A 15,424-nucleotide genomic window follows, 5' to 3' on the forward strand; every position below is an offset into this window, starting at 1 on the left:
AATAATACTCTTATGGTACCCATTTTATCTAGCTGTAATTGGGTGAAGGTTTTTTTGGGTTATCTGCTAGGCAGGCTCTCTCTGCTACCATACTCAGAATAGTTATTGAAATTCAGGTGCTTGTATACAGTCTACATCCCGATCCTGCAAAGAACTGAATTCATATGCTGTGAATAATCATACTGGGATATTTAGACTACCACAGTGCATAAAATTGGACACCTGTGTAATCCTCTCAGAAGCAGAGCTTCTAGTATTACTAAATATTGTTTCCCTCCATTTTATTTCCCAGTAAATACTGTTGCAGATTGGTCCACAGCTACTATAGTACAAGGATTGTAAAATCACTGAATAGTTGATAAACCTATCAACTTTTTTCTCTATTAATCAATTCCCAGCAGAACGATAACATTCTATTTGAAAAAAAAATGAAATATTGTATTGTAGTATAAAGGTATTGTCAGTAAATACAATTTTTTCTTGCTCCAAAAGTAATGCCTCCTATTTATTTCCATTAAAACTAAAACAGAGCACAATAACATTTGATAGAGACAATTCTTAGCAACAAAAACAAAATGTTATATGTCAGTATAGTTGCTACCATTAGCTATGCAATTTCACCAGTGAGGAACAAGAACTTTTATGCCACTCTCATAAAAATTGGTGTAGCTGTCCAGAATGCAGCTTGTCTTTCATGTTGCTGTCGCCGCTGCTGAAACTCACCACCTACCACCTCACTGTGGTCACATCACTGTTTGGTCTCCATAAACACTCAACATGTCAATGGGTGCCGTATTTCACACCTGGAGGAATTCAATGACACATCTTTGCTTCATCCGCACTTTCATGTTACATGCCATTTTGTCAGACTGCCTCTCTGCTGGCATCTGTCACATGGTAACAACATGTAATTGTATTTTGGTGGGAAGGTTCAAACTGCTGCCATACAGTCAACATTCGCCTGTTACAGTGAGGGCCATCAGAATAAAATAGGCGGCATTACTTTCAGAGCAACCATCATACTTGCCCTAGGTCAGTAAAACTGTTTTTTTTCTTTTTTTTTCTGGAAACTAGATGAGGGCATACTGGCTACTGTTTTTACCAGAGGGACTACAGAACCTGAAAGCCATCTCTTTGTAGTTGAAATGAATGTTCTAGGACCGGGTTTTATAAGCAAGAATCTCAACCTTTGACTCTAAGCTTTCTGCCTCAGTCATTCTGGAAAAGATACTCAGTACTCAGAATGCATAAATTTTGACATAAAAATATTGTGTTTTCCCTCCTTGAAAAAAATTCTGAGGATATAAAGATGTTTTATGAGATTGCACAGTGTTAATAATTTCTGTATTAAATATGCAGTGTTCAAACTGTGGATAAAAGGTTGTGGGGGGAAAAAAGCTAAACAGAAGAGTGCTTTTTTCTTTTACTGACAAATATGCTTGCTCTGTTTCAGCTTAGGGAATCTTTTAAGGACCTCAAAAAGAAATTCAACAATTTGAAGTTTAACTATATTAAGAAAACTGAAAAAGCCCGAAATTTAAAAGCCCTTAAAATACAGATTCAACAAGTCGATACATATGCTGAGAAAATACAGGTAATATTATAAATTTGATAAGGACTTGATTGTTTAAATTGCTGTAGTTTATGCCAAGGAGTCAGAGGAAATGTGAAATCTTTTGTATTCCCCTTGATATCATTTCCTTGTCTCAGTCACAGATATTTTTAATTGTTCTGTTCCTTTCATTATCATCCCAATTCCAGAATTCCTAGAGTTCACTCTTTATCCTTTTTTTCATTATTATTTAACCATTTACTCTTTCCTCTTCCCTCTCCTTAGTACTAATAAATAATTAAAACCAATATCCCTTCAAAACGATGAACAATAAATATGTGCACTTCCTTTTTCATCCAGCTACTTTCCTTTCTCATTTCAACATTCTGGCCTTCAGAGCCCTTTTCTGCTTCCACTGCCTGGAGTTGATTGTGCTTATTGGCACCTTAGAACTCTTCTGGCCTCACCTATTCTTTGCACTCACCAGAAACTCTTCCAAATCTTCCAATGACCCTTTCAGAAACCAAATCGATCTTTTATTATTCAGAGCAAGTACTTTTCAGTTCATTTGCCCTGAAAGTTTTCTCCTTCACAATTTTTCTGAACATTTTCAGTAGCTTCTATGATTCTACTTCTACTATCTGTTTCGTATTCCTTTTACAACTTCTTTGCTCCTTGATTCAGATCGCATAATCAGTGAGGTTGGAAGGGACTCTCTGCAGGCTATCTAGTCCAGACTCCTTGCTCAGAGCAGGATCTACTACAACAGGTTTCTGTGTAATGTCCAGTATCCAACTGGACATTCAGCTATACAAATAAACCTGCTGTACCGTCCAGCTGAATACTGGACATTACATACCCAGTTCCTCAATCATCCTTCTAGCCCTTTGCTGAATTTGCTTCAGTATGTCAAGGTCTTTCTTGTATTGGGGAGCAAAAACTGGACACAGCACTCCTGTATACGCAGCCTCACCAGTTCTGAGTAGAAGAGAACAATTATCTCCCATGATCTGCTGACAACACTCACTCTACCAGAGTATATTTTGAGAATCATAGAATCATTTTGGTAGGAAAAGACCAATAAGATCATTAAGTCCAACCATCACATAGCACTACATGTCTACCAATTAGCCATGTCCCTAAAGCATCAAACCTACATGCCTCTTAAGTATCTCTGGAGTTGGCAACTCTGCCACTTCTCCAGGCAACATTTCCCAGTTCCCAACCACTCTTTCTGCAAAGAAACTCATCATGACATCTAATCTAAACCTCCCCTGCTACAACTTCAGACTGTTTCCTCATGTCCCATCACTTGTCACCCAACAAAAGAGACTGACACCCACCTTGCATGAACCACCATGAATATCCTTTCATGAAACTGTGGAGAGTTCATGTAGTTGTTTAGGGAACTAGTGTGTATGTGGACAGTTCACGAAATACTTTTTATTTCAAACCAGTCTCTCATATTCCAAGATAAAATCAAACACCTATCTTTTCTGAATCATTTGTATAACTGCCTTCATAATGAAGTCTTGATCAACTGGAAACACCAGGGTGTAAAATATATAAATGTATGTGTGTAGACGTATACCATGTAATCCTAAAACCTACTTGTTATGTTTATACCAGATATCATTAAGTACTGGTATGAATATGTGTTCCTCTGGGTCTTTGGGTTTACTCTAGATTATTACTAATGTTGTTTACATCAGATTCTTATGCAATATTGTAGTAAATAAATGACTATCTTTAAATTGACTTGCATTCTATTAAAGTAAGAGACTAGAGGCTTAGTAATTTTTTTTTTATTTGTTCATCTGGTGAATATTATTTGAGATCCTATGTTTTAATAATACAGATAGTTGTTTATAAGTTGAAAATTTAACTCAATTCAATACTGAACAAATATATTGATTTCAATCAGTACTGTAGAGGCCTTCCAGCTTGTTTTGCATTTGGAAATGCATTTTATACTACTTATTTTAAAATACCGGAATAAAAGTAGATTTGTGCATTTTACACATTTTTAACATTGTTTCAGAACTGGAAATACTTATTATGGTATTAACATCTTTTAAACAGATTGTTAAAAAGAAGATAGATAATTTAGAGAAGAAATTCATGGACCCTGCAACAAATGAACCCAATGTTAGAGTCTTCATAGAGTCAATCAATGAGTTACAAAAACAGCTGAATGAATTTGGCAGAGTGGTGGAGGATTACAAGCAAAATCTGGGCCTCACGGAGCATCTACAAATGATGATGGATGAGGTACTAGTAAAACTATGGCTGTAATTGTGACCTAGGATTGGGGTGCATACAAGTGTTTCTAACAAGAGATAAAATATGTGACTTCCAAAGGCAGTAGATTTGTGAAAATATAGATTTTCTTCTGTTTTTTTTTTCTTTGTAACTTTATAGAGAGGGGGGAAAAACATGGAATTTGACTGTATTCTAGCACTGCTATGCTTAAGACTGGGTTCTCCACCTCCATATGACTTTCATGGTGATTTAGCACATCTATAACCATACTTCTGGGCTCGTTTTCTGTAAGTGTGTTCTGGGGCAACACAGAAAGAATCACAAGGCATTCTTTAACAGCTGTCAAATCACAAGAGTCAAGTCATCACAATACCCAATTTGTTAGCTGTCAGGAAGAGTTGTCTGTGAAGTGTGCAATTCTGGAAATGAAATTTAAGGGTACATTCTAAAGCCCATTCTTGTTAGTAGAAATATTCTCATCATCTTTAATTACTGCTGAAAGTAAAACTTGTTTGCCTGTGAACTAAACCTAAGCAACCGTGCTTAGGCTGTGATACGAAGCCTGCAAATTAGACAGTTGATATACAAAATGGAAAGAACTTGGAATTAAAGCATGTTTGCAGAAAATTTTAACTTATGAATTTAGTGTTTAAAGAAAATGGAACAGCTTTTAATATTGGCGAAAATTGGCAAACATTCATAATGAACAAATGTTTTAGAAGTTAAGCTGTAATCACAATATTTAAGGCAAAATATATGCCATTCATTACTGAAATTCTAAGAATAGTCCAGTCTATTTTATAAAAGCTTGAAATGCTGATATTTACTCATTCTGATACAGTGTTTATCCTTTTCAATCTACTCCAGTGTCAATTTTGCTTTGACGACGTTAGTGCAACAGTCATTAGAGTTGGCAAGTATTCTGCAGAATGCAAAACAAGAGAAGCAATGGAGACTCTCTACAAGCAATTCAATAAGTTTATCGAGTCTACGGTGTCTCAACAAGAGGAAAAGTTTCAGCAGATTATAGATCTGGCTGAACAGTTATATGGTAAGGATCTGTCTGGTAATGTTAAAAGCAAACAAAAAAAACATAAAATACAATTGTTTTGGACAGAAGGAATCAGATTCCTAGATTCGTTGACTTAAGAATAAAATCATAAAAAGTTAAAAAAAAATTGTTTTAGAGTATTTGTTTGAGAAGATGAAGGGTTTCAGGGAAAATATTTTAAAAATAAAAACACAGAAGTACTCAGTGTGGTAGTTACCTGATTTCTGTATGCGGACTGGGTTCACCCTTAAATCTGAATGTGAATGTCCTAGTAATAATATTTATGAACATGGAATTAAGACTTCATGGCTCATGATTACTTGTAACAGGCTAAACCTTTGGAGTCAAAGTATGTTAAAGAGTTATGCATCAATGATGAATGAATTTTTACATCAGTGTTGTGACTAGGTCGTTGGTATTTGATTGCTAATTTAAGTATTAGCAAAAAAGGGTGGATTGTTATGTCAAAATTGTATTTTCAGTCGTATCAATTCAGAACATTGATTTGTTGACTGAAAAGAATGAAGGTCAACCAACTTGAGGTTTTCCATTTTTCTCCAGCTCACAACATTTCTGTACCTGTTGAAGTTACTTATCCAAAGATAAGGTTTCTATCTAAATGTGGAAGGATAATGTGTAGCCTATAAGGTCAACTAGTAAATCTGATAAAAATTCAACAAATTGTGCTTTAAAATTCCTCTGATTCTGTGTTGAAAAAACTATTTAGAGAACAGAGATCATTCTTTTTTCTTTTTTTTTTCTATTTTTAACCCTCTAAACATTTTAAACATTCTTATGTCTATAAAATGAATTGGCAGAATTCTTATTAGGAACATTGGGAGAAAGAAGCTGCTTTGTGGTTTTATTTTATTTATTTTTTTTGTCTATACATGGGGGAAAAGCTTCTCGATCCTGCCTTTGTTTTTTTATAATATTTTTTTCCTATAATAGGGCTCTAAGTATCTTCTAGCTATATAATCAGTCTGGTAGTTTAGGCCAGCACATTTTTAAGAGACGTCACTAACCAAATAGTAGTAATTTTGATCAAGGAGAAACCCAGTAGAAGACTTGCAGATACTACAGAGCTCCTTCAGCAAAATAAAACACAGATTTTAAATATATTTATTTTATTACATGGAGGTTATAAAGTATATTCATTGTTAAATATTTCTCTGAAGCATTATGTTTTTTTTGTTGTTGTTGGGTTGTGGTGGTTTTTTTGTTTGTTTTCTTCTGTTGTTTTCTTTTTCATAAGAAGAAGCTTTATGTTGTTTTCCCGTTTCAGGTTTTGAAGAAGGAAAGAAGTACGTTGAAAAAGCTGTATCAAAGTACAAGGAAATCCTTAATTCTGTTGATGAGTTGTGTAGATCTCTGAGAGAATTCAGGGAGATTCAGGTATTTTTCTTTTGCCTTCAGAATATATTGTATCAGCATGAATATATCTGGTTTAGTGTCCAAACCAGTACTTTCAACAGAAGATCGTCAATGGGATTATGCAACATTTCTTAGTTGTTTTTTCCATGAACAGCAGTCATAACAAAACAGTGAAATGCTACTCATTTGTGCACTAGACATTCACCGTTTTTGTTTTTGCTATTGATTTTATTTGTTTGTTTTTCTTCAGGACTTCTTGTTATAGATTTCAAGTAACTCTTAGGGGAAAATGTCACACTTCCCTCAGCACTGAAATACAGATAAGTGCCAAATCTATAGAATGCCAAACAACATAGCTTATTTCATAATAGGAAAAATCATACCAAAACACAAATTCTGTTAAAACTGAAGTAATTCAAATTAGAAAAGCCTGACTTATAAATATTAATGATGACAACAAATTTCTTAGTTTTATATTCCATAAGTTTCTTTAAGCATATCTAGCTGTATAGTTATAGTAGGTAGTTGATGGAGGGATAAATTTCTGTAATACAGACTCAGTCTACTCCATCCTACCTCACCCTCAAAGTAATGCATCGAACCACATGCTGCGATAACTGATGGAGTAATTCTGTGAAGCTGGAATACTTAAGATGCTCAAATATCCTGTTGATGTTGAATGCTGTTTCACTCTTTGCTGTTGGAATTTTTATTTATTATTTTTATTTATTTTTATATTATCAAATTATCCATGAGTGTGCCTAAAACCAGTAAGAGATGCCGAAATACAAGTGAGTTCCAAAAGTCATTAAATAAATGGAAAGAAAGCTTTGCTTTTCACTGCTAGCATGAAGAAACTTCAATATAAATAACTATTTTTGCAAGGTTCTCCTCTCAGTCCTCGTGTACCTAAATGGTAATGTATGTACAATAGTAGCCCCAGGTTCTGCCAAGACATGGCTTCATCTTTTAATCTTTTTTTGCTACTTCAATATAATATAATACTTTGACTAATTTTGCTAATTGTAAAGTTATCTCTTTAAGAGAGTTATTTGGAGAACATTCTTCCCCTCCCCCCCACACAAACAATTCATAAAGTATTTATTAATTAATTTAATCTTTCCTTTAGACAGCTCTTGGATACTATTAAAAGAGAAAAGACTTATTACTCTTAGGGAGTAGTTCTGCAATTTTTTTTGGATAAAAGATGTTGCTGTTTATAATAAATACATAATCTGAGATTTTAAGTCTAATATTTTGATTGTACATTTGCAGTCAATAGTTAATGTCTGAATCTTTTGAGATATAAATAATTTAGCAAATTATCCAAACAAATAGGCACCTTGAGTATGGAATGCCATGAATAGAATAGTCATTTTTTTAAACAGCAACAATTGAAAGGAGAATGTCATATTGTGTATCCTTTATTTTTCATCCCTTATGCCCTGTACGAATTGGTTAATATTCTTCAAATTCTTGGCCAAGCACTTGAGTTCTGCAGTCTTTGGTGCGTTATACTTTCCCTGCCTCTGAAGTAATTTCCTCAGCTTTGAAATATGTTGTCTTGTCTTACTCAAGAATGAATGAACTAGGTTTTGTTGAATATTTTTTTCATAAGCAATATACACTTTTGCTGATGACATGTTACAGATGCTTTATATTTTTCTGAACTACACCATTGCACAGAGCATGAGTCAGTGTGAAACTACTAATTACTATCTTCTGTTGTGTATCAACTTAATTTTCTTTTCACATGGCAGAAAGATGAGTTTGCTGAAGAGCTGGTTACTGTTCAAAAAGGAGGAAATTGTCAAGAAGCATGTGAGGACGAAGCAGATGAAAAACAGCAACAGGTTGGTTACATTTTTGTTTTGTTTTGACTAGAACCTAGTTTATTAGGAGGCTTTGTGCATTAAAACTTTGTACATTGCTGGAAAGTATTAATTTTCACTCTTGAGCTTCCCTTCAGATAAATTTTGTCAGTGTAGTGTTGGTACCTTCATTTGTCTTTTTTATATACTCCATCCAACCCGCATATTCTTCCATACTCAGTTTTCTTTTTCATACTTTTTATTTGTCTATATCCTCAACAACCTCCACACAGAGCTACTTTTCCTTTATGAAAATCTTATTTTCATACTCTTTTTCTGATTTTCCTTAAGTACTGTTGATGCAGTATTCATAACACAGCCATCTTCTACATGATCGTTTGTGCTTCCTCAAGGGAGAACGTATTCTGGACTCCTTTATATTAAGACTTAGGGAATATTAGAAGTCGTAAAGGAGCTGCTTCCAGTATTTCCTAGAACCCTAACATTCATTCAACCTCTAGAGACAAGAAATGAAAGTATTCAAATTATTAATAATATGCTCTGAGAGAAGCTCTCAGAATTTGAACAAAGTAATGGTGGAAGTTTTGATACTTTGCTAAGTCACAAATCTTCATCAGAAAAATTTTTTTTTCATGTTTCTTAACACAAATTTTCAATTTTTTAAATTTTTTTAATTATTTCAGATGGTGTCAGATATATTGCTTATAAATTCAGAATACATTACTGAGAAGAGAAACAATATCCTGTATCCTACCAACACTAAACAGGTATCAATAGCATGTTGAAGATAATGGACAAAAGCAAAATATTTCAAGGCTAGGTATACATTTAGAATTATAATACAAAATCGTAGGAAATAAACATGTTTTGTTTTCTGAATATATGATAAATGGATACAAGAGGTTTTAAAATTGTCAATGAACAAATGCAGTCTTAGAAATGCAGACAATAAAAAAAAGTGGGGTTGTTTGTTTTTTTTTTGAGATTAATTCTTCTAACTTGAACATTTTGAAGTCTTGAGGTCCTGGTTTGTAAATGTAAATAATTAACAATATCAAACCTTACATGGGAATGGATGGTAGTATATTTAAGTCTTTACAAACGTAGGATGCATTAGGAATTGATAAAGAGCTCTAAAGTTTTGCAAGATGGTAACGTAGACCAATGCTACAAGACATTAAATTGTGTTTTGTGGAAATTCAACTAATATTATCATTCCCTTTAGTTCAATATAGAGTGTCCTCTTGCCTACTGATGAACCAAAACTTAATTTACTTTGTCACCTCTGTTCCATGTCAATGGGGCTTTCACCATTGACTCAGAATTTTGTCTGTTCAAAAAAAATAAAACCACAGTCTGGAAGATCACCTCACCTGACAGAAAGCCTTAGCCTTATTTTCAGTTTTGCGAAGCCACAGCCCTATCAGTCCCTGTCAGACTGTGCCTTCGTTGCCAATGGGAGATATGAAGGGTATGCAAAACAGAAAATATCAGATGTGAAGTATGGCAATTATGATACCTCCACCCTTTTCATCACTCCATACTTCACCTAAAGGAGTAGCAGGTTCATTCTCACTAGACCTTTTTTGTCTTAAATTTCCATCCCTACTGGGAAAGACTTGGCCCATTCCCAGCCTTGCATCCAGTGAGTCAGCAGCATATAATTTTGTCTACACTTCTGCACTCTATTTTTTTTTTTTTTGCAGTGTTAATATGCTTCAATAATAAGTATCATCCTCTAAAAATTGGCGCTTTTCGTACTTGTCTGATTACAGGTGGCAGACCAGGGCAAAAGCCCTCATGCTGTGAAAGCCTATCTGACAGTTTGCTTACAGCTCACCTGCAATTTTTTTCACTAGCACATCAGCAGTTTCTCTTGGGTCATTTTTAAGCAATGTCTGGAGTAACACTTCTCTTCCGTGACTCCTGAGATTTGATGACTATGAAACTGGCAGCACTATGATCCTAGATTAGTTACTGGAAGATTCCTATATTGTTGTGGCTTTCCCATAGATATGTCCCAAATGTATGTCAATGAGCGCACATATGCATAGGATCTTGAACAGAATGGGTATAGACCATTAGTTTCATTCAGCCAGTCTCTACTGTTCGGAAAATTTGACCTATATGTCTTGTTTTTTGTGTGGTTGTTTTTTTTTTAATATAGCTGTTAAGTGTTTAATATTCTCAAGACTCCTTTGACTTCTTAATATTTAATCTTAATATTTAATCAGATTTGGTTTATTAAATTGCTGATGGAATTCAAACAAAATACCCTAACTTTGCTGCCTGAGTGTCTATTAACATGTAATTTATACACAAACCTGGTATAAAACTGACATGGTCACTTAGAACAATGATGATAAGCTTATAAGAGCTGGGTGATGATCAAATTTGCAAACTCAAGAAAAAATCTACTCTATGAGGACATTGAAATTAATCCCTAAAAAGAAATATTTTCTAGAAATAGCTGACCATTAGTTAGAACCTCAATAAATATATTTGAATACATGACAAGGTAAGAAGTAAGTCAAGGATTTATTTTCTTCTGAGTAATTGGAAAGGTGAAAATTTACACTTTTCACCAATTTGGAAATTCAATTTTGATTGATTGTGTTTTTTTATATCCACTATATATTCATATTGAAAGACAATTTGAGGGTTGGGTCTTATCAGATGATGTTTGTGGAAAACCTTAAATGCACAAACTTAATTTTTCAAGTGCTTTGGATGTTTTAGATAAAAGTGCAGTGAATGCTGCCCTCATGCCACATCTAATGCTTTTTTGAAATAAAATGAGAGTTTTTTCATTCTGGATTGAAGTAAATAAAAAAATAATCTTAACATCGTTTTCTGTTAGTATTTGGACAAGATCTTGAAACAACTGGCACAAAATAAAGAAAATATAAAGTGCTTGAAAAAATATCTTAAGGATATTGATTTAACTCTGTAACTCTTGAACAGGACAGGTGACTCTCAAATAGTAGAAGTCCAGTAACTTGGCTATTAATCTACTTTTATTATGTAACTGTTTCCCAGATTGATGTCATTATGCCACCTCCTTTCACACATACACCCACCCACCAATTACAAATGCTCTTATAAAAAGCTCTTACCAGAAGTCCACAAGTTGTCACTCATTTACAGAAGAGGTACCTTTTCCCTTATTGTTCCTTTTACCATAAGTGCTTGTACTAATTGTATCTGGTAGTCTGTCCAAACAGTTTGGAATTGCAGTTAGCTGCTGCAAGCTTTTGTGATGATCATCCTTTCCCACCTATTTCCTCCTTTTCTTACAATAGATTAATGAAGCTTAATTGGAAGAAATATTTCAAATATTGTTGCTAGCTTCTGTATAAAAGGTGATGGTTCAAATGATAACCCATTCTTTCTCTGTTTTTCCTCTCTTTCCATTCTCCTCTGTCCCCTCCTAATTTAAGGAGAGGAATAAATTGGTTGATATTCCAATTATCTGCCCAGCTGGTGAGGATCTTGTTTCACAGGATACAGAGCTGTCATCTTCAGCCAAAGAGGATAGTTTACAGACTGAATTCCTGGCAGAAGAATTACCCTCCGGAGATGAATACGAGTGTATATCACCTGATGATATCTCCTTGCCACCGCTTTCTGAGACACCAGAGTCCAACCTCTTACATTCTGAAACTGAGCTAGAAGAGCAACACTGTTGTAGTTCTCATAGTCTGCATGCCAGTTCGTACAGCTTGCAAATGCAGAAAATCACTAGTGATAAAAAATTGATGGAATCATCTGATCTCTTAACAAATTCTGCTTATACTGATGCTACAAATGCTAGAATGGAAAGCCCATCAGCTCAGCTTGAGAAGTTTTGTATCTCTTCAACAGATTCTGGTCCAAAAGTCAGATCAGGTTCTCCTCTGGCTTGTAGTTTACGAGCAGTATCTGAAGCTAGCACTGCTTTCTGCACAATAAGTGCCAAACCACCGTACATTACAACGAGTGAAGTGCGCAAAACACATTTGTCACACCTTGAAATTCATAAAAGCATGGCAGAAACACAAGAACAATTGCATGACTCAAATAACTGTACTAAAACCCAGGACAGGCTGCATGCTTTGCCTGATACATTCTCAGGTTTCGTCTTTCAATCAGACGCCACCAGAAGCTGTCAGAGGCAGATGGTCACTCGAGAAGAGATTAAAACTGCATCAGAAAAGAACAGCATGGCCAGCCTAACTGGACAGGCGCCTAACTTCTCCCAGCTTCTGTCTAATGTAACCGTCATGGAAGGTTCTCCGGTAACTTTGGAAGTAGAAGTAACAGGAATCCCAGAGCCTACGCTGACATGGTGGGTAGCTTACAACGAGAAAAACTAAATATACCTATTACTGAGGCACCTTGAGCCACTTATAACTATATTCATTAATCTGTAGACTAGAATAAACAGCTTGTATTCTTTCCACTCCACATTTCCACATGGTTCCTACTTCCAGAATTATTTGACAATTAACCTACTTTAAATAATCTCTCAGTACTTAAAATTAAGTATAATGAGAACACAGAAAAACTGGAAGCATATTCAACATTCTTTAAGCAGATTTGTCAAGTACTTTTTATGTTCTGGACTTTAACATTCCATTTGTTCAGTAATGTCTTAAATGCTCGCTCCAGATTTACTGTAAGTAAATTAATCTACATCTTTTCCAAGGAGCTTTCCACAATATATAGACAGATGGACACAAATATTTACATAGTCACTGAATATACATAGAGAGAGATGCACACATTTATAAATATGTGAAAGAGTTGTTCAAAACTGGAGAGAGGTTACACGTCAAAAACAAGAAAACAAAAAAACTGTGTCTATGCTGAGTACCTGTTTTATACTGTATTCTTGCACAGATCCTCTGTCTCTCTCTCCAAACTTCTGTCTAATCAAATTTCTTTATACTCCGCTGTATCTTTCAATATGACATTTTAGAAGTTCCATGCAAAAATAGATAGTGGCTGAACAAGGGGACAAGATTTCAAAATTTCAGTAGTAGTCCTGTGCTTTCTGGCATATTTTTCATGAAATTTTACCTCATTTGCCATTCCTCTATATTAGGCATTCACAATGGAGGCCTTTCTTTTAATGCATTAAAATAAGATATGCTTCTTAATGATCTTAATTTGAAAATGTTACTAATACTACACATGTAAAGCATATATATTGTGCAGAAGACAAAACATTTTAATTAGGCAAACTGTAAGTTCTTTGTAAGCTGAGTTTTCTTCTATGGCACTGAGAAAAATACTGTATTCTGCAATCTTGGTGGTATATTCTATTGGTATCAATAAAGTTACTTTGCCCTAAATCCAATTATTCTACACTCTGAGGAGTAATGCTGGTAAAACCATGTGCCTTGAATTTTGTTTTATCACAAGAAAGCATTAATTTAGCTCGTAATTGTGTACACAGTTGATATCTGGTCTTTTAAAGAATAGCATTCAACTGAATGCAAATTAGAAAATTATTAAAATAGATAAGTGATATGTTTATAATTAAAAATTCAGCATGGTAACACTGAAATAACGTGTTTTGTAACGATGTAGACATTTTGTTGGATATAACCTTGGAAAATCACATCTGTGTTTGGGTTACGTTAAATGTCGCTTATGCTGAAATGCCATCAGCTGAAAAGAGCCAGAATTTTCTGTCACTTCCAAAATATGAATCAGTAGGCAAAACCAATACATGGTGACAAACTGAAGTTTTAGAATACAATACCAGTTCTATCCTGCCTGATGATGTGAACTAAGTAAATGTAAGTGGGCTGGGGTGGAGAAACAGGTCCTTGCCTATTCTTTCTACTGAACTCAGATGTTGGAAACTTCTAGATTGCTTGTGCATCTTAAGATCCTGTTTTCTGTGAACTGAATAAGGATTGACTTCACTAGCAAAACTAAGAGTACAGGCCTTCATGCTGCACTCTTAAATACTGCAATGAGATATCTGGGTGACTTGTCCATGCAAAACCATTTTCAGAGACACATTTTCTAGTGGTAAGAAAGTCTTATACAGCAATTTGAACAATTTAAATATTTATATATAACTTTAGAGATGAGAACTGAAAACACTGCAGTGAACTTTCTTGCTGCTTATTTTGTGTTATAGAAGTTGTCTGAATTTGGGAAGTTCTGCATGGCATACAGTGACATGAATCTGACTTGAAAACTGACTCTCTGCTTCAGGTACAAGAAGGGCCAGAAAGTGACTGCAGATGAGCACTTAAAGTTTTCACAAAAGGAGACAAAGCATACTTTATTCATTCAGAAGGTGTGTGATAACGATGCTGGCCTCTATGTTGCTCGGGCTAAAAATTCTAGTGGCACTATATCATCAAGTGCCATTCTCCACGTGCAAGGTAACAGGCCACCTATTGCAAGAATAGACTGGATAACGCTGTGTGTCATCTATATTAGCATATCACTAATGTACTGGCTATTCACAAAATAAGTATGATATTGACTGCACTGGACTTAGTTCTCACATGCTAAGACAAAATGAATTTTATTTTCCTACACTGATTCTTTCACCACCTGTACCAAACCACTTTTATGTAACACTTGATATATTGCTTGTTTCTTAATATCAGTTTTATGTGCTTATTTTCCTTTATCCTACTGAAGCTGAAATTAAAAAAAAAAAGTTACAAAGATTTTCTAGAATCAGAGGTACGTTTTTGCAGTCTGAATATGTTGGCATTATGAAGTGCTGAAAACACTTTTACAGATACTACTTGTCCAAATGCACCCAGGTAGAGTGTTCATATCAACACATCCTCTATGATGGGAGGGAGGAGGGTGCTGAAATTTATTTTAAACATAAAATATACTACTTCCAATGACATTTTCTCATCTTTCTTTTTTTTTATTTATTGGGTGAAGCTTCTTAGTATAAAATGGTAATATTCATGACTGCACTGGCATATATCAGATTGAAATTTCAGTCTCACCTCAGCAGATAGATGAAAGTTGCAATAGCATTGCGATAATCTCCTCTACAGAAATTTGGCATAGAATTGTCAGAATCTAGACCAAACCTGCCAATTTTTTCAAAACGGGACCTGAGGCCTTCCAACACATCCATCTGCTAAGGCAGATGTTTGTGATACTTTTCTGTCTTCTTATAAAAATACAAGTCTAAATATTTCTGATGATTCTCTAAAGTGTTAATAGAGAACAAGAAAGATATTATTTTATGAATTGAGTATTTCAAAGGTTTTAAGGCACTTATTTCAAAAAGAATCAATCAAGGTGGGGAAATATTCAAAAGCATGCTCCCCCACACACACAAGATCAGTCAAATAGAATTCTTCTTTAGTAAGAGGT

At 34.6% G+C, this 15,424-nt stretch overlaps 1 protein-coding gene across 1 annotated transcript in view; it reads left to right on the top strand.

The window, feature by feature from the left end:
• CCDC141 (coiled-coil domain containing 141) overlaps window positions 1-15,424 on the top strand; it is a 63,595-nt gene that overhangs the window by 39,952 nt on the left and 8,219 nt on the right. Inside the window, exons 18-26 of the mRNA XM_021400603.1 lie at window positions 1,454-1,594; window positions 3,635-3,823; window positions 4,682-4,865; window positions 6,151-6,260; window positions 8,000-8,092; window positions 8,755-8,838; window positions 11,512-11,662; window positions 12,203-12,398; window positions 14,285-14,457. Of these exons, the coding sequence (XP_021256278.1) occupies window positions 1,454-1,594; window positions 3,635-3,823; window positions 4,682-4,865; window positions 6,151-6,260; window positions 8,000-8,092; window positions 8,755-8,838; window positions 11,512-11,662; window positions 12,203-12,398; window positions 14,285-14,457 (1,321 nt within the window). The remainder of the gene's footprint in view (window positions 1-1,453; window positions 1,595-3,634; window positions 3,824-4,681; window positions 4,866-6,150; window positions 6,261-7,999; window positions 8,093-8,754; window positions 8,839-11,511; window positions 11,663-12,202; window positions 12,399-14,284; window positions 14,458-15,424) is intronic.

Source organism: Numida meleagris, chromosome 5 (genome assembly GCF_002078875.1).
Source record: "Numida meleagris isolate 19003 breed g44 Domestic line chromosome 5, NumMel1.0, whole genome shotgun sequence".
Classification (NCBI taxonomy): domain Eukaryota; kingdom Metazoa; phylum Chordata; class Aves; order Galliformes; family Numididae; genus Numida; species Numida meleagris.